We start from the raw sequence: 25,526 nt of genomic DNA on the forward strand, positions 1-25,526 counted from the left end.
TTGTAAGTCACTGTTGCAAAATGCTGAAGAGCCAGATGTATTGCCTTGAGTTCTTTTGCATCTATATGTACACTCCTTTCTGTTTGGGACCACGTCCCTGATACTTCTACATTTTCTGTAGAGTACCCCAACCCAGATTCGATGTATCTGAGTACAGTACACGCTTGGAGCACAGATGGAATTGTTAACTTTCATTCTGCAAATCTTCCTTCTACAAGCCACCAATTGAGGTCCTCTTTGATCTCGGGAGTGATCGAGAAGAAAAAAAAGTCTGGATGATGTTTCCTTGGCCAACTGGCTTTGAGGGAGAACTGAAGCAGTTTCAAATGCAGTCTTCCCAGAGACACAAAGTAAAAAATTGGCTATTTGAGTTAGGGGTAGAAATAGATATGACGTTGTATCTTCTACGGCAGCTGCAGAAGACTGCCCACTTAGACATTAGAGGAAGATTGGTGTCTGCATTTTACAATTTCCTCTGCAGCTGGTATTGAAAACCCCTTTGCTCTGACAAGCTTCCTGACAGTCTGACAAGTGGATAGCCCTTGGTGGAACCGATTATGATGCAGTTGATGGAGTAGACTTCATTGCTGCTGCAGAAGTCTTGGGAAATAAGGAGGTCTGGAAACCATTCCTTCTGGGGCAAAAAGAGAACTTACCAAAGTCATCGAGGTGCTGCTGTGTGACTGAAACTTATTTCTGACATCCCTCACCGTACTCAACGGAATGCATAAATGTCGAGGTTCGACCAATCCTGAATAATCACATTTGTTGCCCATGGTACAGGATCTGGGACTGGTGAACAATAAAGGGGAAGTCTGTGATTCCTCAATGTTGCAAACAGGTCTCTCGATGGCTTACCCCACCGTTTCCACAGGTCGGAGCACACCTGTGGATTCAAGTGTCCACTCCGTCGGTGGAACCTATTTGCAACGATTTAACTTGTCTGTCAGGACATTTAACACCCCTTGAATAAATCTTGTGACAATCTTTGTGTGATTGTCCTGAGCCCAGAGAGAGAGAGAGAGAGAGAGAGAGAGAGAATGCGTCCCTTCCTAATTCCTTACGTACGCAAGGGCTGTCGTATTGTCAAAGTGAACAATAATTGTGCTGTTGTAAGTCACTGTTGCAAAATGCTGAAGAGCCAGATGTATTGCCATGAGCTCTTTTGCATTTATATGTACACTCCTTCCTGTTTGGGACCACATCCCTGATCCTTCTACATTTTTCTGTAGAGTACCCCAACTCAGATTCGATGCATCTGAGTATAGTACACGGTTGGAGCTCAGAGGGAATAGTGACTTTCATTCTGCAAATCTTCCTTCTACAAGCCACCAATTGAGGTCCTCTTTGATCTCGGGAGTGATCGAGAAGATAAAAAGAGTCTGGGTGATGTTTCCTTTGCCAACTGGCTTTGAGGGAGAATTGAAGTGGTCTCAAATGCAGTCTTCCCAGAGACACAAATTCCTCTATTGATGAAAAGGTTCCCAGAACACTCATCTAATTGGTGGCAGAGCATGATGGGTGAGAGAAAAAATCCCAAACTGTCTGGAAGCAGGAAAGGACTTTCTTGTCTGATGGAAAAGCCCAAAAACTCTGAGATTCTATCCTCATACCCAAATATAGAATCAACCGAGTCGGGACTTTTTGGGATTTGGATGTGTTGATTAGTAAGCCCCATTCTTGGGCCAGCAGAAGAGTCTGTTGTTGGTCCTCCGAGCATTTTGATTCCGATAGGGAGCAAAGGAACCAGTCGTCTAAATATAGACAAATGCTGATTCCTGATAGGGGTAACCACTTTGCAAGGGGGGAAAGAACCTGGGTAGAAGCGTGTGGAGCTGTGGAGAGGCCAAAACACAGAGCCCAAAATTTAAAGTCCCTGTCCTGGAACACAAACCTTAGATATTTCCTGGATTTCAGTGAATGGGAATATTGAAGTTAAGTGTCCTGCAAGTCTATTGTTTTCATCCAATCCCCCTGACAGATGGCTGAGATTGATAGATTGATTTGTTAGTTCTTACTGGCGTCGCAATGACAAGGTTATTGATGCCGTATCATTAAAAGGAATTACAAAGGAAAAGTCAATTAAAAAGCTATAAATATATTTATATAAAAATCTGTCAGAGAACTATACAGAACCCACAAACACAAGAAATACCCATCCCACCTACACACCTATTTCAAATTAATTGTAAACAAAATTACAAGCAACACAGACACCCCACATACTTCCAAATTCTACACAATTCTGTGAAATAAAGAGATATTAAGAGTACTAAAACTTTATATATGGTAATAAATATTATATTAATTGGAGGTAAACTTTATGTAAATAAAAATTTAATAAAGTAAAAGACTTAAAAGCAAATGATATACACTAACACATACTAACACATATACAAACTCAAACATCATGACCAAATTAACCTAAAATTTTTTCAAGAAGACCTGCTTCTTGAAGGTAACTAAAAAGGCTATGCTCATTTAAATCTCTTCCTATAATGGTATCCAGTTTAAAATCCGTTCTTCCAACTATGTTAAAATGATGGTTCCTTACTGACATTAAGCTGGGACATTCTACTATTAAATGTTTTACTGCGAGGGGAACAAGACAATCCTCACAAAATGGGTCGGGTCATTGTTCATTAAAAATCCATGAGTAATCCGTGTGTGGCCGATCAGTAACCTACATAATGCAGTCTCTTTCCCATGGTCTTCTAACATATAAAGCCAGGGGTTGATTACATCAGTAAGTTCTCTCATCTTATTATTGCTCTCTATTGTCCAATAAAATTGCCAAACTGATTCTACTATCTTTTTAATTTCAGGAATGTAGTCTGAGCAAGGAATTGCTATACTTCTTGGATTTTTTTTATGTACCTGACTTAGCCAGTTCATCAGCTTGTTCATTTCCAACAATGCCAACATGTGAAGGAACCCAGCAGAAGTTGACTGCCTTCTGTTTTTGTTTTAATAAAAAAAAAGCCACTTTATCATTTCCAGTACCACAGGGTGTACTGGATTAAAAGATGTCAAAGCTTCCAAGGCACTCTTGGAATTACTAAAAATAGTACAATAATCACCTTCTAAAGTAACAATTTTCTTTAGTGCAGTTAAAGTGCTAAAAAGTTCGGCAGTAAAAATAGAAGCAGAACTTGGTAGTGCACCACAAATACTACTGTCAGGATATACCACTCCAAACCCAATGCCTGCACTGGATTTGGAGCCATCGGTAAAGATTTGCCTCGAGTTATCATGCTTTTCAGCATGGCAAAGGAATTTCTGTTTAAGAATATCATCTGAACAATCTGCCTTGCAACCAGAAAACCATTTACAATATTTTACAGAGGGCAACTTCCATGGAGGGAATCTTGAAAATTTTACTGGAGTTACTTTTCCTTTTATTACATTTAGCTCCTCTAAGGCACATTTTACCCTGTACCCAAAGGGCTTTGGATATGAAGTGTATCTTCCATGAATAGTACAAAAATTGCCTTTGAAAACAGTATTGTAGGCTAAGGACTCAGGAGTTCTCAGTATGTGGTACCAATATTTCAACAGGGTAAATTTTCTTATCAAATCTAGGGGCAGTTCACCCGCATCCACTAATACACTAGATATTGGGGAGGATCTAAAGGCTCCAGTTGCAATTCTAATTTCCCCATGGTGAACTGCATTCAAAGTATCTAATCTTCTTGTAGTTGCTGATGAGTAGATCTCTGACCCATATGCCAATTTTGAAGCAACCATTGCTCTATAAACATGTAGCAAGTGCTTTCTATCAGCCCCCCATTTTGTATGACTTAACACTTTCAAAACATCTAACGCCTTCATGCATTTGACTTTGAAGCTCCTGAGATGAGCTTCCCATGTTAACGGGCTGTCAAAGATGAGGCCTAAAAACTTTGTTTCCTGTACACATGCAAGTCTCTGTCCATTTAAAAACAGATCTGGGTCTGGATGAACCCCTCTGATGCAGCAGAAATGTATAACAACAGTCTGACAGCTTATTGCACTAATCTGTCCTTGGTGTCAGCCTGGCACCAGTCTTTCATCCTCCAGCTAAGTCTGAGGGAACAGAAATTGTGATTCAAAAGATCCCCATTCCTCCATGCCAGCAAGGACTAAGAGTCAACTGATCTTTCCATCCTGGATAAAACCACATCTCTTCTAATCAGGAGAGGATTAGTCCATAAATTAAACTGAGGTGAGCAAGATATGAGAACGCCTTGCCTACAGACTGCAACAAACTGGCAAGAGAGGAAGCACTCACCAACCCCTCTGGGGACCTGTCAGAAGCTATCTTGGCAATGACCGCCAACCAGAAGTCCAGCCATGAAACAGTCTGCAACATGGAGGCTGCCGTAGACTCCAAAGCTGAAGCATCCTGTGGAGACAAGGATGGAGCCACCAACCTCACCTGCTCCAAAGTCAATCCCGGCTTCAGGCAAATGACGTCCGGGTTAAGATGACGTGACATCAAGTATGCAGAGTTTGTAGCATAGTACTTCCTATGCCTCGTGAGAGGTGGGGGAAGCAACTTGGCAGAGCCCTTAGAGCGAAGCGATGTGTCCCGATCTGAAACAGAGGCATTAACCTTATGTAAGACCGACTGGACATGCCTCGACAAGGGAAGTTGAAACGATGACTTGGGATCCTGGATAGCTCCCAGCAAGGCTTCCAAGCAGGAAGGAGTGAAAGATGACTGAGCCTGAGTCCTACTCTCCAAATTGTTGAACCCACTAATGAGATCGATAACATCTGTAAAGGAAGACAAAAACTCTTGCGTGTCTCCCTCCTCCTGCTCTGGCAATGGAGACCGATGATGAGAAAGATGTGCAGGCTCATCTAAAGCACCTTCCTCATGTAAATTAACAGGAGAACCAGCAGCCAAACAGCCCGAAACACCAATTAGCCTGTCTGGGCTGGATTCAAGTGCAAAATCCTGTGACGAACCAACCACAACACTAGGGACATCACTATGCACTCTCCCAAGAGATGACTCTTAAACATGGCCGCGTACAAGCACGTGCAGGGCGGACACACATACATGCATACGTGAGGAGTCTTGAACTCTCGAAATAGAACGAGAATCCCTCGGAGTCGAACCCCTGGAAGTAACAGGGAGAGGGGCAGGCAAACACTCCTTTTGCACAAACTCTGTGCTCACAACGTTCGACCTCTTGACAGGCATCTTGAGATCCTTACGGCGACGAAAGGCCCTGTAGAAGGAGAAGCGGAAGCACCTACATGTGCACGAACGTGGGAGATTGCAACACATTCATGACTTGATGCAGAGGATGAAGCAGCCACTGCAGACTGCACAGGAGTCAGTAACACCAACACTCACAGGAACACAGGCGTGCCGCTCCTCACTCGCAGACAAAGAAAGGGCAAAGTCCTTAGCCTTCCAACACTTGATACAGCGACAGGGTGGAGATGGGGGGAGAAGGAGAGGAAGACAGCACTGGCTCCTAACACAATCTCTTTGCAGGAGGCAGGGGCGATGTAACACGCTTGCTTCCAGCCCTCCCAGGCGACATGGCAGCAAACCTATCTAATAAAACAGGGTCCAATCTCTTAAGAACCACCTGGCGTAAAGCCTCAGACGGATCAGCAAGAGAAGGGGCCAACGACATGGAAGGGAGATGCAGCGAACTGGATGGCAGAGATGACGTCACGGCAGCAAACGATGACAACACAGATGAGCGAGGCAGCACAGCGGAGACAACTGGGAGTGACATCATCGATGGAAGTGATGTCATATGCGGTGATGACATCATGGCTTCCCCTCGATCTGAACAGGAAGCAGACACCACTGGTAGAGGGATACAAAATGGCTGACCCCATGACATCACTAGCGGGGCTGATGCCACGGCTTCCTTCTGATTTGAAGAAGCAGCAATTGTCACTGGCGGAGGAATACAATATGGCTGACCTCGGCTACCAACAAAGACAAGGCCAGGAGGAGGGGGGGAAGGGCCTAGACAGGGTGAGGAGGGGGGCAGCAAGCATATTAGAGTGTATCAGCAAACCCTCCAAGGAGGGTGGACCCCGTAGCCCAAGCGTCCCTCAGAGTGCCGCCATTTTGGACGCCTTCGAATCTGAAATGAATGAAACTGATGAAAATGCCTCCCCCCCCCTTCGGGAATCAAATTAACTCCTGAGGAAGAGGGGGGCGACATTACATAAATCAGCCTGAGGGCCTCCTGATACTTCCAACAACGAATCGATGAAAGAAAAGGAAGGGAACAAAGGCACAACACTAGCACGGGGTGTGACAGTCGCAGGAGATGACATCAGGAAGAGAAGAAAAACCCTCCCACGAAGGAAAAGTAGAAACTACGATGCTCCCTCTTACTATAAAATAACTTCCACTGCTTTCTAGGCCACACACAGCATTCCATGCTGGGATCTGTTATTGTACAAACGTTAGAACGGCACCTACTACAAGTGATGAGAGGATCCGTCGCTGACAAAGCCAAAAAACGAGAACACGGAAAACCTGGAGTTCTAGGGCACACACGTTGACAAGGCTGAGAAGGAGCAGAAGCCATAATAAAAGTACACACACACAGAAACACAAGTGAAAATGGGCAATGAGCCAGGTAAAGGCCGAGAGGTGTCAACCACAACTCTCGTCCTGGCGGTTTAAGAAAAGACTGACACTGGCATGGGTGTGTGGTCCTTGACCACTTTTCACCCGATATAAGCACGCTTTGCCAGATCTCACAAGATTCCTTGCTTTCATCTGCGATTTAACCGGATCCAGCTGGTCGCTAGAAATGATCCTATTGTTAAGACCGAAGGTTTGTTTGTGTATGAACAATGCGGAATTATGAAGGTAACAGTAAGCTTTAGTGATTGACACACTGTACGCTATTTATAATAGAAGACACAAGAGTACAAGGTTTTCATAGACCAAAGCATTCAATGGACCTGGAAGGCAAAGCATGTAACCTGAATCAACAAGTTTAAATTGCGGGTTCTTATTGTGCCAATAACCGGTTATCAGCCCCATAAGCCCCATTATGGCGCCATAAATCACCGAGTTTTGGTTAATGATGGTTTTCACTTATCAGCACACCCCTGGGAACTGAACCCCCCCCCTCCCCCCGATAACCGGGGACTGCCTTAACCAATTACTGGTGCAATAGATATGAATAAGAAATCACATAGTCAAAACTGACAGTGATTGGCATGTTGGACTGAGTCTAATACAGAAGAGATGGGTGAGTGGCACACTGCATGGTTCATACACAATCCACCATGGGCCGTGAAGCCATGTCAAACATAATCAACCATGGGCTGTGAAGCCAAGTCAAACATTATTCACCATGGGCTGTGGAGTCATGTCAAATTTTACTATTGTGTCATTGCTCGAGCAGTGCTACTCCATGTATTAACAAACCAAATGCGAGACCCTTCTGAATGACATGCTCCCTTCTAAATACGGTCTCTTGTGAGCAGCAACAGAACAACAGTGATCCCCACATCATCAAGGCTACTACCACCATGTTAATTGCTGCTAAAGGAACCGGGATTAGATGAAACAAGAGCCAGTGTTTCCAGATGAGCTTCAGTGAAGACAATTAGCTCAAGGCACATGATATTCTCAAATGTGTACAGGTTAGAGGAGTAAATTGTCTGCGATAGAATGACTACTCAGCACTGCAAGGACAAGTAGAGATGAATAGTATCAGTACAACTGAAGAATTATTATTACAACTGAAGTATATACAGGCAGTCCCCGGGTTACGACGGTGTCGGCTTACGACGTTCCGAGGTTACAACGCTTATCAATAGACGTTATTTCCAGGGTTACGATCATGATGTATAAGGGGAGGGATATAAAATACTTGGTGTGAATAGTAATAAATTACCCCCAACCCTACTTCATATCAAACAGCTCAAACTCTAACTGTCCCTCCAATTCTAACATTAAATGGTCCAAAGTCTGCAAATCCACTGTGTAGAACTTGTACTGCACTGTACTGCAATGTATTAATTTTACTCTTCAAGTCTTACACTGACCCTCGATGTACAGGTATGCATTAAGGGATCAAGGCGGCTCGGCCAACATGGAACCAGAGGAATTTATTTCTGGTAATAGAAATTTATTTCTCGATATAATGTGTTTTGGATCCCACAATAAGCTGTAGGTCTCGTTGCTAGGTAACCAATTGGTTCCTAGCCATGTAAAAATATCTAATCCTTCGGGCCAGCCCTAGGAGAGCTGTTAATCAGCTCAGTGGTCCAGTAAAACTAAGATATACTTAACTTAACTTAAGGGATCAAGGGGTCAGATTGTACTGTCCCTAGATTTGAAAACAATCATAAAATTAAGAAAAGTTTCTATGATGTCCTTCCCCCCCCCCCCCCCCCCCCCACAACACAAAAGCCTTAAAGATACAGCTCATACATGCCTCAGATTTTATGAGGTGCATTCAACAAATGGGTTAAAATCATGCATATGTGTTCCTTTAATCAGCATAAAGTTTTCAAACTATTTAATCATAATAACAGTGGTCAACTATAACATAACACTTGAATATGCCCCATATTAAGAGTTTTACCCCAAAAAAGAAAATAAAATGTAAATAGAGGAAAAATATTTAAGTAATACAATGGGCAAACATACAAATACAACTAAAAAAAGCAGCTCAGTCTTAATATTAAAATACAATTTATCATGAGAAACACTCACAATTCAGAGTAAAAAATTTAGATCAAAATGGAGATTGAATAAAAATCTTGAACACAAACCAACTGGGGTTCAGTTCTGCTTGCTACTACATTTCATTCTCATATATAACAGAATAACTACACTCATCAAACACCACTAAAAAATTTAAATTGGAATCAACATTGACCCTAAAGGGGAGGGTCAGTAGTCTGAATGTAATAACAGACCTCTGAGCTTTTATAAAATTTGTTTTCACACTAAATCTTGGCTCCATTTCCCTAATACTAGTTTCATTTTTCATCAAATTATAGCTCAGAGTGTTCCATGGAAAACTTATTAAAATTTAAAAAAAAAAAAAGAGATTCATTTTCAGTTTGTATGCTACTGAAAAGGTTAAAAAACAAGTAAGCCATACCTAGAGGTTTGATTGGTCTTTCCCTGAGCCATGCCTCGTTTCAGCAACAAAGCAAACAACACCCAAAGAGCAGGAAGTGACAGCAACCTTGGATCGGTGAGGTTTACTATGACCGGAATACATCCCATAGACCAATCAAAACAAAGCCATATCGGCAGTAGGAGAAGGAGCACATTCATGCTGTATGTGTACTGATAATTCAGACTCTGCGGAGAAAATATAATAAGCTTTATAGAATTTTTAATGTGATTCATTATTCATTCAATTTCTAAGCATAACTTAGGAGCAAATAAGCCCCTATGGAGGCATGCATTAAAAAATTATAACTTAAATCAAACATGTTTATGATATAAAGCATTAAAATTTTAATCAGACAGTTAACTTTGCAAAAGAAAGCAGCATTCAAGTATCAGATAGATTTGCTAAATCAAATAATCAACATACAAAATCAGACATCATGCAAGCATACAATGAGAATATGACCCTGAAAAAAGGTCATAGGTATTCAAAGTATAGAATAACTGCAATGAAAAATGCTTTATTTATTGTAAATTGCAATTTTAAAAGAAAAATTTCTTACATTTACAAACTTGAAATATTTACAAAGCAGTATCCCTAAGAAACAGGAGGTTTTGGTCACTGAAGCTTATTAACATGGTTGTAGATTAGATTAGATTATAAAATTTTTGGCACAGCCAAGCGCCGGAGCCGAGGGGCCATTCAGCGCATATATATCTTAAAAATAAAAAAGTAACTGTCGCACAAACATACATACACACAACCGATCTAACGTACAAATCAATCATTCATAAAAACCAAACAAGAAACCTAAACCAATTAAGAGAAAATTACAATTCATAAAAAAAGATTAATATTTTTTTTAAATGTCATATTTTGCTCTGCCTGAGCACCTTCACCTAAAATATCGGCAAGAGTCTTATTTGCCAGCAAACAAGCTCTACGTTTGTTTTCAAAATGAGGGCACTCCACCAAAATATGCACCACAGTCAAATCCACGACAGATGGAACAGCGAGGAACCTGCCTATCCGCTCCACTCATCATTAGATACCCGTAAGTATATTTAGTGTGGCCAATACATAATCTAGCTAAAACTATCTCAGACCTTCTATCCATCCGGCTATGAGGCCAAGGATGAACAGTAGGCCTAATCGACTTCAATTTAAGATTATTATCTAAAGTAGACCAGTGGGCCTGCCACTGGTCTCTACAATAAAATCGAATGGTACTTTTAAAATCGGAAACAGGGACGCCCACGTTGGAAATGTGCCTAAGCCTAGTTGCAGCCTTAGCAGTGTCGGCTCGCTCATTCCCAAAAATTTCAACATGGGACGGAGCCCTACAAAACCTAACAGAAAAACCTCTTCTATTAAATTAAAAGATAAAACCAATCTTGTACTTCTTGCACTCAAGGGTGGCAAGAGACTAGGCTTTTAAGAGAAGATAAAACACTCAGAAGTCGGTAAAAATGGTAAAAACCTTGTTAGTACAAGAACTATAAAAAATATATTTAAGAGCAGTCAAAACTGCCAGCAGTTCAGCTGTAAAAACAGAGGAATTAGGTGGAAGCTTCTTTTTAATGATATTATCACTTGTCACTACAGAGCAACCAACACCACCAGAACCCTTCGAGCCATCAGTATATATATGATGAGAATCACCATGTTCAAAAGCATGATCCAAGAAACTTGCCCTCAACTGATCACCAGAACTGTTGCTCCTGCTGTCCCTAATTGTGCAGATCTCTAAGCACGGCCTATTCCAAGGAGGAAACTTTGAGGGCAAAATTTCAGCTACTGCAGGAGGTAGTAATCCCACCTCCCTGGCAGAGCTTGCTAGTCGAACTTCAAGCGGCTTTGGCAGTTTAGGTCTATTTGGGGCTCTATCAGTTGGTTCTCTAACCTACTTATAGTTTGGGTTCAGCTTTGACGTAAGTACGTACTCTTGATATACATCTCAAGCCTAATTCCTCCCTATGGATAAATAGTGGGGCTTTCTACTGGTGAAGTTCTACAGGCTCCCATACAAATACGTAAAGCCATATTATGGACAACATCTAATTTCTGCAGTGTTGTCTTGCACGCACAACCATAAACTTGACAACCATAATCAATTTTGCTTAGGCATAAAACCTGGTACATCCTCAAAAGGGTGATTCAATCTGCCCCCCCAATTAAAATTAAACCCAACTTTAAGAATATTAAGACGAAGCCTCACGTTACATACAACTTCATTAACATGTTGAGTAAAAGTTAATTTTTTATCAAATGTAACACCTAGAAACTTAATGCTATCTTCATAAGGTAAAATCGAATCATTTAAAAACAGCATAGGGATCTCTTCCACTCTTCTTAATCGACAAAATTGTACAGCTTTGGTTTTTTCTGGGGAAAATTTGAACCCTTTAGTATTGGCCCATAATGTTGAAGCATTAATAGCAGTCTGGATCTTTTGACAAGCTTCAACAGCTGTAGACTTACTACAGATTATTGAATAATCATCAGCAAAGGCCAGACCATGCACCCCGACAGAAACTTGTTCTAGTAGACCGTTGACAGCTACATTAAAGAGTGTTGGACTAAGGACGCTTCCCTGAGGTAACCCTTCTTCTTAAAGGTAAGCAGAAGAAATGTAAGAGCCCACTCTTACTTTCAGGTAACGTTCTGACAAAAAATCTTTAAGACATAGAACAAATTACCCACAATACCCCACTCAACAAGTTGCATAAGGATACCCCTCGCCAGGTAGTGTCGTAGGCTTTTTCTAGGTCAAAGAATACTGCAACAGTCTGGTTTTGCACAGCAAAAGCATTCTGTATCTCCCGAGTAAGGAACATCAAAGGGTCAGAAGTACTTCTATTTTTCCTAAAGCCAAACTGCCGATTAGATAAAAGATTCTTTGAATCCAAATATGTACCACACAAGTCGAGCATTGTCCATCCTCTCATATATCTTGCTAACACAACTAGTTAGAGCAATTGGCCTATAGTTCTTAGGAAGGAAGGAATCTTAAAAAGGTTTTAAAACAGGTACAATAATCGATATCTTCCAAGACAGGTGAAGTTTCTGAAAGGCAAAAACTGTTTAAAATGTCTAAAAGAAATTATTTTGTACTTCTAGGCAGATTAAAAATCATTGAGTACAGTATATCATCTTCCCCAGGAGATGTTGGGGAAGATAACGAGATTGCATGATCCAATTCTTTCATGGTGAAAGGAAGATTATACGACTCTGAATTTAAACTAACAGGAGGAACAACCGTGGTACCGTTCCTAATATTCCTGAATGCAGGAGAGTAATGTAGGGAACTAGATATATTGGAGAAATCCCTACCAAAGGTTTCTGCAACTTCTCTAGAATCAGATATGAGGAAGCCATCAATTTTCAATTTAGGCAAGGGAGGTGGAGAAAATTTCCCTTGCAGCTTTCGGATTGTGTACCAGACTAATGACATAGGGGAATCATATTTTAATTCACTTATATATCTAATAAAGGATTCCCTCTTTGCTTGCTTAAATGTTTTCTTTTGCTTAGCAAGAGCTTTTTTATAGATAATTTTATTGACTAAGCAAGGATATCTACGATATCTCTTGTAGCAAGTTCTTGTTATCTTTCGGCTCAAGGCGCATGCATCACTCCACCAAGGTACTAGAGGACGCCGAGGTTTACCAGAAGTTTGAGGAATAGACAGCAGGTGTTGGGCTCTGAGATGGAATATTTTTCATATACTTTAAGTGAATGGGCCAATGATCACTGCCATGATCATTCTGGTCTACTACCCACTGGTAATCTAACCTCAAAGACGAAGAGCAGATAGTGAGGTCAATGGCTGAATCAGTATTATGAAAAACATCATGTCTTGTAGGGGAACCATTATTCATTAAAGTGATGTCATTTAAGTCAAGCAGCTGTTCTATTATTAAACCCCACCAGTCGCAGTTTGGCTCTCCCCAAAGGGTGTGCTTGGCATTAAAATCCCCCATCAGAATGAAGGGTTTAGGAAGCTGGTTTATCAGTGTCTGTAGATCGTTTAATTCCAGCTGACGGGGATTACCCTGTGCATCCTGCAATCTATTTTCTAATGATGGATCCAGGTATAGAGAACACATAGTGATCCATTTACAATTGAAAATTTGAACTGCACAGGCCTGCAACACAGTGTTCAATTGAACAACCCTGTGATTAACAGACTTGCGGACTATGATGCCTGTGCTTCCTTGAGCGCGTACACCTATCAGGGGTGGAGACCTATGAAATGAATAATTAAAACCCAAGTTGGGAGTGTGCTCTCCCAACTTTGTTTCCTGTAGACACATCACAGATAGATCATGATCCTTAAACAGAACCCGAACTTGCTCTCTATTTGGTATAAAGCCACGGATGTTCTACTGCATGAGAGCCATTATTTAGAGGAAGGGATCTTAAAATTCTCTAATAATTTAGGAATCTGTGTCCTGGTGAGAGAGATCTTATCAGTTTTACCAGTACTACTTGACCTAGATCTAGGTGTTACAGATCTTTTAGAAGATGGGCCTTCACTTGCCCTTTCAGTTTTACTTTTGTTTTTTTCTATAATGGCCGAGTGATCGTGAATGAGGCGAAGAGGGAGAAAGGGCCCTCTTCTGACGAATAAAGAGGGCCTCCATCTCCTCACCGTCATCTCCACGGTGCACTGTAATGTCAAGGTGAGGTGAGGGCTCAATGTCAGGCAATGTCCCTGACAGAGAGAAGTCATCAACATATTGAGATCTAGCTTGAACCCTTGAACAAACAGGGTCCCCTGGCTTGACCAGAGTCTCTGCAACATGGGAAGCCCCACCAGGGGAGGTACATGGTGCCCCACTAGAGGGGGTGTGGGAAACCCCACCAGGGGGGCCCTGGGGAGCCCTATCAGAAGGGGTCCCAGAAGAAGCAGTATTCGATTGTGGTGCCTTCAAGGCATCTGAATAGGTTTTCCTTGCCAACAGCTTCTTGGCCTGTCCCACACTGATGTGTTCAGCAATAGATTTTAGTAATGCCTCTTGTTCTTTCTTGAGTGCACTATATTTCTTATCACGGGCTCGATGTTCACCCTTACAGTTTACACAAATTACCAGTCCAGAACATTCCTCGTGCTCAGGCTGGCCACATGATTCACAAAGTTTATCCCTGGTACAAACGTTAGAGGAGTGTCCAAAACCAAAACATTTAAAGCACTGGAGCACTCTCGGTCTATAAGGACGAACTTTCATAATCTCACTGTCAAGAACAATTTCTGATGGCAAAAAAGAACTTACAAATGTTAAAATATGCATCGACGAGTGGGGCACTTTAAAAACCTTCCAAAGCACATCCGGACGCATTTCCAAAATTTCCTCCTCATCCATTTCATGTAGATCTTCATTAAAGATAACACCCTTCGCATAACTAAATTATAGTGAGGTTTTACCTCTTTTATCATACCCTCGGGTTCACGCTTCAAATTTAGGAGCATTATCGATTGAACATTGGTCTATTAACATGGTTGTAAAGGTATGTACAGTGAGAGAGAAGAGAAACCTTGCCCACTCTCCTGGCTAAACTCATTTTTTCTTCAGCTATAGACAAATTATAGGTGAGGCTGAGTATATATTTGTTAAGTTTTTATATCTACAATAACAATTGCTATTTCTTCCAAAGAGAATTCAAACAAGCGTATAGTACTAACATGGGAGACAATCCTAAAGTGGGAGGTTCCATCTCATGGAACTGACTGTGCCTCAAGATAGTCGATGGCCACCGAGCAGTCCCAGCTTTCTGATCATGTGCATGAGTGAGAGAAGAATGACTCCTACAATTATATATAATTTGAATCAACCAATGGTCCTCATTTCAGGGAAGGCTCAGGAGATTCTTTTCTTTTCCAGCCACTTCCAATATTTACTAAGAACACAGGGAACAATGGGCCTCATTTCAGGGAAGGCTCAGGAGATTCTTTTCTTTTCCAGCCACTTCCCATATTTACTAAGAACACAGGGAACCAACTGTCAGACAGCAGTTCTTGGGCAGGTGCTCAATTATGAAGCTCACCTGCATCTAGCAAGACAAGTGCAAGCACTGAGCTCGAGGGAGTAAAACTTTGACCTCAAGTGCCTCAGAAGTGCAAGTCGTTTCCATCTCCACCCCTAACCAGAAGGCTGGAGTTCCTGCTCTAGGGCCAAGAAGTCAGAAGAGGAGATATCCAAGATAAGGCATTCTGGTTGACTGACTCTGTTCCCCAGCCAGAGTGCCTAGATACCGAAAGTGTCATAGGAAGTCACATCTATGTTGCATTCTGTTCATTTTAAGCAAAGTCCTACAGGGAAAAACAGTGCAGTTAAGTGCTTTGAGCCAGGTATAATAGCTTTAAATATCTCGCATAACTGCAGAAAACTGATAGAGGCAGATATTCCCGTAGAATTGATAGATCAAAAGATAAGGCAGATTGTAAAATATGTCATGCTAAGGCAACAAAATGGACATTAGAGAATAACATCCCCTGGCAGTCTTTTAAAAGCATTCTAGAAATGTCTGCAAAAGAAATGGAAAATAAACAAAAACTCTCATCTATAATGAGAAGGCCAAACTCAGTTTACAGGAAAAGCAATACTGTATGCTCATCCTGTATACCAAGAGGCATAGATAGGAATAGTTTTGAAAAAATCTCATTTGAAAATCTGCAAAATTTAATAGAACATGTAATATTCTTCTCTTCTGAATCAAAAAGGAAGACTTAAGGATGTTCAGGAGTAAGGAAGAACAATGTTCCCTAAAGCACAATCAATGGAAAATTAGAATTGTGAAGTGGCACTTGGTGTCAACTAAGGTTGCAAATAGTCTACTAGATTCTTCGGCTGATCACCTAGAAAACATGGCATATGGACAAGGGCAACATCGTTGGACTAACCCTGTGTAATCTTGCCTCCATTGTACCAGTTTGCATGGGGAGAGAGGGAAAAGCTAAAGTTACCCCACAGGCAGATGCTGTACTCTCTTTCCATATTCTTCTGAAGTTCCCTTGATGTGAAGTCCTCAAGGATAGAGGGGAAACAAGAAAAACTCCCCTCTGGAGGTAAATGGGAATGAACAAACATGGCTGACAAAAGCATACGATGATACTAATGGAGCTACTTGAAAATGTTTTCTGATAATTAAGGAAATATCCGCATAGAACCAAAGCCACAATCCTTCATCTATTACTTAAACTGGAACACTAACTCTCCCACTGTGATCTACATAACTGTAATGGGAATAGTCAGTGCTTCAGTGTTTGGGCAAATGAGCGAGTCCCCAGAGCCTCATGAGACAGATGCCAGTGTGACTGTAGGAGTATTAATTCCCTAAAGGCTCAAGATACAATAGAAAATAGAATTACAAGCAAAATGGAGGTAAACAAATGGTAAGGGGAGTGAGTGATAAAATCTGATATTTCTAAACTCAATAAATCCTCTGCTTGAAGGGCTGACACCAATGTGGGGTCCATTCCCAGAACAAATTCCTGACTAACACGGGTCAGGAACAGAAATAGGGAGAAATATCTCTAGTCTTCTTGTCTAAAGAGATGTAAAAGGAAGAGAATTACAGTTCTTGCAAGATTTCTACAACCCATCTAGACAACCTAGTTTTAGCTAAGACTAGAAAAAAGGATAATCCCAAGGGTTGCTGGTCTTGGAATTATGTAGTCCAAAAGTTTTGAGTCCCAAAACAAACTGAGCCACAACCCAAGAACTGTTGGGAGAAAGAAACCTCAGGGAATTTCTGTCATAAAGATGGGGCCAAAAAAGGAATTCAGCCCCTGATTGGAGCCCTTGCAAAATCTCGGATGGTTGTTGGCTCCTTTTTAGTGTCTCAACCTCGAGATATGAAAACCTGCTCCCCTTCTAAGAAGGTAAATAATGGTTACTTAGCATGATATGCCAAGACAAGAAGACTTAGAGATATTTCTCCTGACCAAACTCTGGACAAGGTCATAAAAGACCACAAGCAGAGAGGAAGCCACCGTCAAACTACTCCCCTGAAAGTGGAACGAGGGACTTTAGTGGTGAACAATTCCTGAAGGATAAGAGACTCAATCACAATATACATGGACATGCCAATGACTGTCTCCTTTTGGACACCATTGGAGGGTGGGGAAAAAACTGGGAAAGGGCTTCCTCCAATTAGCCTATACAGGGGAGAAGGAAAGAAAAGGAAAGAGAAAAGAACCCATATAAATTATGAAAATTCTTGAGGTGGTGAGTCCTGCTGTTGCTTAAAAGGCTGATATGATGAATTTTTCAAAGTTATTGGTATTCTCCTAACATACAAACCTGAGGCCTTTACATGTTGGATTTACTTTCAGCACAAGCTAGAGCCAGCCATTAAACTTAACAAGGTGGAAATGATAGTTGGCTACTGATGGAAGGGGAGGATTTCCTCGCATTCACTTTGCCTTTTGGCCCATGAAGCAGAATGAGGGGTGGCTAGTGGTGGACCACCTATGTAAAGACCTCAGGTTTGTATGTTAGGAAAAATACAAATTACTTTAAAAATCTGTCATTTGTTCCTACATGTATACAAACACTTAGTCCTTACATTGGTGGGAGGATTCTGAGCAAATCTCTGAACTGACTGCTAGTTTGCCACCATGTGCTACTTTCCTGGTCATGCTAGATCAAAGGAAGGAGACACATGCCTCTGTTCTGCTGAACATGTGTGATGTTCAACTGCCAAACTTCTGGGCCTTCAAATAAATGGAAGGTAACATCACTGATTCAAAGATAGGCTCGGATGAACCCATATTGTTGGAGACAAGAAAGCTGAAGATAATCAACAGGTCTCTTCACTGTCAGTCCCTAACTCTCCTTGCTAGAGAGAGGGTAGGAACTGCATCTATTAATCCAAAAAGAGCTAGATTATATGCAGGATACTCAATCATCTAGAACACTGTATGCACATCTTTCCAGTATGTGACAATTTACTAAACGTCACTTAGAAAGAGAAGGTAGGAGGCCAGTCCCACACACACCTCTTTGCAGCTGTACACTATAGGTAAGATGCCACCTGTCCTCAAGAGCTGGGTGATCTATATGACTGTTAAGCACCCATCAAAGAACCCAAGATAGAGAGAGAGAGAGAGAGAGAGAGAGAGAGAGAGAGAGAGGAAAAAAAAAAAAGTCCATGGGTCTGTTGTGACTGCATTCCCATCCTTAGTTCCTGTCCGACAGGAACTACCTGAATGCTAGGAGCAGACCAATGTCCCTGACCTTATGAAATACCACCCAGAAAGTATCGTTGTCTACCATGTCAGCTGTGGAGTATGTCCGTTTGATGACTGAAAGTCAAAAGAAAAGGAGTTCCTAGATACCACTTCTTGGCTGAGTCGGAACCAAAAACAAGTTGTTGGCACTAGTTTGGAGGTGAAGTCCTAAGTGGTAACACAAAAGGCCTTCGGGCAATTGGTGGCCTTTAGGGTACTTAGTAATGGAATGCTCATACACAAGTCAGGCAGAATGATAGGAAGTCGTAAGCCCAAGTTCAGAATCATGGATGCAAATGACATCTCGGCATCTGAAGTTCCTAGGAGGTTACTTATCCAAGCACTGACTAGCCCCAACATTTCTAACCATGGATGCAAAATACAACTCCTAAACATCAACAGCATCCAGTGTTCCCAGGAGGTCACCTATCCAAGTACTGACCAGACCCAATCATTGATAAACTTTGCCGAACAGACGAGAAGCGATATTTTTAATGGTATCATCAATGGCTGTTATGTACATGGTCCATAAAGACAGAGCCAAACAGTAACAGCTTTAGTGTGTTGAGACTGATGGTCAATGGTTTCTACAAGATCACCATGATCAAAAACAGGATCTTGATAGAACACTGAGTTGTTATATAAGTTCAGCAACTGCTAAGATTCATCCTTCCAGGAAAGCAAGAGCATCAAGCAGAGAAACCAAAGAAGCTGTTCAAGCCCTCAACAAGCAGTCCTTGTTCCAAAATAACTGTCCTACTGATAACCAAGTCAAACTGGCTGGTAATGCTCATAGGACCAAACTCAGACACTATCACTTGAACAATATCACTAGCACTGCGCACAGGCCAAATCTCAGGATGACAGAATGAACAGTAACAGACAACCACCAAGGGATCAATAATGGCTCCAACCAACATCTCTGATCAGAATCAAAATAGGGACTGATCCAATAACCTAGTGATGACCCATGATGAATGAGACTGATACCAAGCATGAGACAAAGGCTGGGCTTCAGGGTAAACAACATAGTAATTCCTCAACTTAACGGACCTCAGTTTGGGAGACTTATGTACTACTTACAAGCTACCATGTTATGTATGATTATTTTTCCCTGTTCTGCAAATTTAGACATGATACATTTTAAAATATATCTCCTACATTGAATGTCAAGTATGAACTACAGGCAGTCCCCGGACAACCACGGGGGGTTCCCTTCCTGGCCGAGCACTAATAACTGAAAATTGTCATTAAAATGGAACCTCAAAAAAAAAAAAAATTATGGAAATAAATGGTGTTTATGACACCATAAGTGCTGATCAGCTTTGATAAATTATTTACTGATGCCAATAAATTGCTTACTGGCACTGAAAATCTCTCACCATAGCTGATAAACTGCCTACCGATGCCAATAACTGCCTACCGATGCCAATAACCGCCTACCAATGCTGAGAAACCACACACTGGCACTGAAAATCCCTTACTGCCACCAAAAATCTGGTTAACAACATTGTTAGCCAAGCATTGTACAGCTGAAACACTAAACCATGCCACCAATAGGCGGGAATTGTCTGTACAGGTTAGTTTAGGTTAGGAACTACAGGCAGTTCCGTTACCAGCGGCCTCAGTTATCGGCAATCCACTTTTACAGGGCTTGTCTAGTCCCCAAAAATTGCAGAAAATTTCAGATTATCGGCACCAATAATAGAGTACTGGTGTTAATACATACCTAACAGAGGCACCATTAACTGGTTACTGGTGCTGATAAGCATCGAAAATCACATATTTTTGGTTAACGGTGATTTTCACATATCACCAAGCCATCAGATGAGATGGCATTGAGCATCCTCACCAGGGAAAACCTGATGTTGGAGCCCTCTGTGAAACTCAACAGCACTGCCTGCTGCTTGAAGAGGTCAAAGGGGAGCATTGTTCCCTAAGCTGTAGACCGTCGGGTTTAAATTCCTGGGGATGGTGGTGGCCTTCTCTATAATGCAATCCTTGGAATGGCCTTACAGACCTTACAGACCTTACAGTTCGTTCGGGTTGCCCCAGGTCCCTCAGTGTGAGGCACCTCTAATGTCTACCAGAGAGTTGCTAGTACATCTTCCGGTATATTTTGCATCTTCCAATCTTGGATGGTCTGGGATGCAGTTTAGATATTTGTCGAGCTTATTCTTAAACACATCTACGCTCACTCCTGATATATTCCTCAGATGAGCTGGCAACGCATTGAATAGACGCTGCATTATCGATGCTGGTGCGTAGTGGATTAATGTCCTGTGTGCTTTCCTTATTTTTCCTGGTATTGTTTTGGGCACTATTAATCTACCTCTGCTTGCTCTTTCTGATATTTTTAGTTCCAGGGAAGTGGAAGCAGTAAGTTTCTCTAGCTTTGCTGATGTCAGGAAGTTTCCTGGTCCTACTGCCAAATTGTCCACTTCCACATTGAGGCCCTGTATCAGTGAAGTAGGAAGATGAAACAATTCCTTGATCTACAAAATCATCTCCTCCATCTGCTCAAAACATGACCAACATTTGGAAAAATCAGGGACAGAGGCTGTAGGATCTGAGAGGCCCAAACGACACCTGCTGAGAGCCACCAGGTTTATGAACCCCATTCTTATTCCAAATCTTCCAGGCAAACTAAGTTGTTCTGGCTCTCCCATGGGCCCTGGCTTGTCCTCCGGGTTGGTTGACATGGATGTCTCTACTTGGAGGAAGAGGCCTTTCTCCAAAGGTCCTTTTCCGTCCTGTCATCAGTGCTCTCTCATCAGCAATCTGCAGGGTGGAACTCTGGTAGCAATCTGGTAGAACTGGGAGGTCCCAGGGAAATGGGACCTCCTTCTAGCATAAGCATCAACAGGTCTGCTTCTTCTGGGAGATGACCTCTCTCTATGCTGTTGGTCAGTGTCAAGACAGGGCATGGCACAGATGAGTGATAAAGCAGCAAAAGGTATGGAAAGCAACCTTTCTTGACAAACCCCCTCCAATGTTGCTGAAAACTGCCCCCACTCTGACTGCTGATACTTCAAAGGAAGGAGAGAGAGAGGAGAGAGAGAGAGAGAGAGAGAGAGAGAGAGAGAGGATGAATGTCGAATCAATCTGTGACTGTTTCCTGGTCATCAAGGAGTACTTTCACTTCATGCCTATCAGTTTTGCAGCAGTAGTGGCCAACATCCCTGTCAGCACAAGATTCCCATTGCCAAGGACCAGGATAGGAAGCTGGCTGTCTCCAATCATTAACAACTGACCTATCTGGCTCTGTTTAGCCAGGTATTGCAGCACTAGCTTGAATGCCTCCACAGGAGGTGGGAAGGCAGCAGTTGCAGCAAGAGTCCTTGGGAAAGGGGGCCTGGGGGAAACTGAAACTGGATGAGGAACTGGGGAAGGCCTCACTGTCACTTCCTACAAGAGATACGTATTCCCCTTCTTCTATCTCCTTTTCTTGTACATAGTCCACTGCGCACTCCTGCCAACCTTCACACTCCCAACACATGTGGTTCCACATGCATCCTTTGTCCCTACACAAGATGCACACTGAACAGATCGACAGCTTACGGGAACATAAACTTGCTACATAGTTTGTCTTTCCCTGTGCAATGCCCAAACTTAGGCATATTCTCTTCCATGGTAGCCATGCTAACGCACAGGGGCTCATACAAAGGAAATTAACAACACACGCAGCACAGAAAGAGGGAGGTTGTCCACGTGGCTTGCACACCATAAACAAATGAACCACCACCAAATAAGACCTCTAAAAATGCATAAAATTCCACAGAATTCACAATCTCTGGCTACGGGAAGTCACTTGACATCACATTTAACAAGGAAAATAACAAACACTAAGCATTCACATACATATGGCATGTACAAAAACAAGAAAACACACAGTAACAAAAAGGGCACTATGATGGCTAAGAACACAGTTGACGAGTAAGGCCACCTAAGGTTTGCAAGGACACAATCCTATGTGATAGGACCTTGTTTTTATTGTGAGTCAGTAATGGCCAAAGCATGAGAAACTCCATTTTAGCAAGTGTTGGTTTGTATTCCTGTTGGAACAATCTTATTTTAAAGAGAAAGTAATCAGGTTGATTTTTCAAGAAAGTAAACATCATTAACATATTTGAATGACAGATTGCAGTATGTATGTACCAAAACTAAATAGGTTCAATGTCCTTGTAAATAAATCTAAAGAAGATAAGTATATCAGTGAAATTATGAAGTTTACAGGCAGTCTCTGGTCATCAGCAGCCTCAGTTATCAGTGATCCATCTTTATGGGGCTTGTCTAGTGCCAAAATGTGCCGATAATAGAGTATTGGCGCCGATACATACATAACAGTGGTGCCATTAACTGGTTATCGGCAGCAATAAGTGCTGAAAATCTCTGATTTTTGTTTATCGACGATTTTCGCTTATCATCAAGCTGTTGGAATGCAACTCTGGCCAATAACCAGGGACTGCCAGTACTTTCTTTTTAACTTCACAATTAGATATTGGATTATGTACTACTTACAAAAGTAAAGTAATAGTTACTAAAAGGATAATGTGTGTATTTTTATCATATTTTTCTAAACATGTTATGCTCTACCTCTTATGCTTTATTCATTATTAATAAAAACTAACTGCTTGAATTTCAAATAAAATGGTAATTTATTCTTCTAAAAACAATTAATGTATTAAACTAGACATAAATACTCACACACACACCAAAAATTTCACATGGCATAAATACTCACACACACACCAAAAATTTCACATGGCATCAAAATGAGAGATAATATAAACTATACAGGCGGCCCGCGGTTAACAGCGCAATCGCTCAGCGGCGAATCGGTTTTACGGCTGTCGTCAAAAACATTCATTAAAAAAATAAGGCCTTTTAAGGTATTTTTACGGCGCAATTTTCAGTTAACAGCGACGCTAGTGCCGTTGTCTAACAAGTTCATACATTTGTAGAAATGCCATTCAGACCATAAAGGTTATGCAAATTATGTTAACAAATTTTATGGAGTTATTACATAGGTATTAGGGTAAAATATATGCCTCTGACGCTGTTCTATGCCGAAAATATCGAGTAACATAAGTGCAAATTTAGCTATGGATGTGTCGATTTGTAAATGTTAATGCTTTTATGTTTAAAATGTGTATGAAAATGTATTATGTATAAGGTATTTTTAATTCTGCACAGAAATATGATACGAAGGCAGCTTTTGAAACTGCCCTTCACATTATTAAATACGATGTTTTTTCATGATCTTTCTTGTGAGCCGCCGCCTGCCGCTCTTCCGACAATATAGAGTTAAAAAAGCGTGCAAATTAGCAATCAATGTGTCGATTTTATAAATGTTCATGCTTTTATGTTTAAAATGTGCATGAAAATGTATTACGTATAAGGTATTTTTATTTCTGTGCAGAAATACGACAACAAGGCAGCTTTTGAAACTGCTCTTCAAGTTATCAAATATACGATGTTTTTTCATGTTCGTTCTTGTAAGGCGCCATCCGCCGTTATTCCGAAAATATAGTTGAAAAGAGTGCAAATTTAGCGATCGATGCGTCGATTTTTTAAATGTTTATGCTTTAATGTTTAAAATGTGTATGAAAATATATTACGTATAGGGTATTTTTATTTTTTTACATAAATAAGATACAAATTAAGGCAGCCTTTGTAACTACGCTCCACGTTGTCGGTGGATGTTTTTTCATGTTCGTTCTTGTCCGCCACTGTTCCGAAAAATGCAAGGTGTTATTTTATTAATTATGCATCTTTTCCATAAATCCTTTAAAAAGTTATACATTATTTCACTGTATCCAATAATACTGTATGTATTCTCATATTATAAAATACTACGGCAAATTTAAGCCAGTACAGTGGTACCTCGAGATACGAAATTAATCCGTTCCGAAGCGGCCTTCGTATCATGATTTTTTCGTATCTTGGAACGCATTTTACATGTAAAATGGCTAATCCGTTCCAAGCCCTCCAAAAACACCCCAGTAAATTATATTTCCAGGCCTAAAACACATGTTCTAGGGTTACAACGCCGATCCGACAGAAGAAATGTGACTCCAAAAAGGCAAAATACTGTACATACTTGAATAATATTCAACTGCATGTAATGTTCAACCCCATTTTATTAGGACTTTAGCATATCTCCCTTAGCAATAAGCCTAGCCTATGTTAGCGGTTGCTACTGTAGCCTAGTCTATGATTCTGACATCTAAACCTAAGAGCTAAAAGCTTAGAATATGCCAATAAAATGTATAAATAATCAGTATGTACTCATTTCAAATAATTATTAATTAATCATTAACTATAATACACAAAAAAACAAAACACAAACCTTCCAATCGATTGTTTACATTCAGCTCTTACCCGTCTTACGAGTATCGAACGAGCACCAAGCAATCATTTTTCCTAGCACACAGTAAGCCATAAATTGTCATTAGTATCTCTCTTCAACTAATGAAACTACCAAACAGTATAATAACCATTCATTTCTATTCTTTATTCTATCTTTACCTAATGGAGATGCCGAGTTACTGACTGCTATAATGAAACATACGTATACGTAACGTAATAATAAAACAGAAGAAGAATTCTAAAAAATACGTATTTGTTGGCAGTCTGATTTATTTTATATTTTATGATATGTAATTCACAATTTTTTTATTAAATGTATTGCATGTACTCATTTCAAATAATTATTAACTAACCATTAACTATAATAAACAAACAAAAAAAAGCTTCCAAACGTCTGTTTACATCCAGCACTTACGAGTATCGAACGATCGACAAGCAATCACTTTACACAGTAAGCCATAAATTTTCATAATCTCTCTTCAACTACTGAAACTACCAAACAGTATAATAACCATTCATTTCTATTCTTTATTTTTATCTTTACCTAATATTTTATTGCATAAATAAGTTTTTCAATTTACAGCATCCTTTTACCAATAGAATACTTAAAGCACAAGGGGTAGATGCTGACCAATAGGAGAGCAGAACCTTATGGGGACTACATCAGGAACCAATGGTGGAGACCGGGAGGGAGGATGGTGGCGAGTTTACTCAGTTTGGCGGCCGGGTGAGAGTTTTAAAATTGTTCTTGGTGGTCCGGGCGAATCTCGGGACTTTACAGCAACAACCTTTCGTATCTTGAA

The 25,526-nt window shown here is 40.9% G+C and overlaps 1 protein-coding gene across 3 annotated transcripts in view; it reads right to left on the reverse strand.

Moving 5' to 3' along the window:
• Window positions 1-25,526, reverse strand: part of LOC135219089 (protein O-mannosyl-transferase TMTC4-like) — a 218,899-nt gene that overhangs the window by 87,046 nt on the left and 106,327 nt on the right. For all 3 annotated transcript variants that reach the window (XM_064255522.1, XM_064255521.1, XM_064255523.1), the window contains exon 9: window positions 9,099-9,304. In XM_064255522.1, coding sequence (XP_064111592.1) covers window positions 9,099-9,304 — 206 coding nt within the window. The remainder of the gene's footprint in view (window positions 1-9,098; window positions 9,305-25,526) is intronic.

The sequence above is a fragment of the Macrobrachium nipponense genome, chromosome 1 (assembly GCF_015104395.2).
Source record: "Macrobrachium nipponense isolate FS-2020 chromosome 1, ASM1510439v2, whole genome shotgun sequence".
NCBI classification, from domain to species: domain Eukaryota; kingdom Metazoa; phylum Arthropoda; class Malacostraca; order Decapoda; family Palaemonidae; genus Macrobrachium; species Macrobrachium nipponense.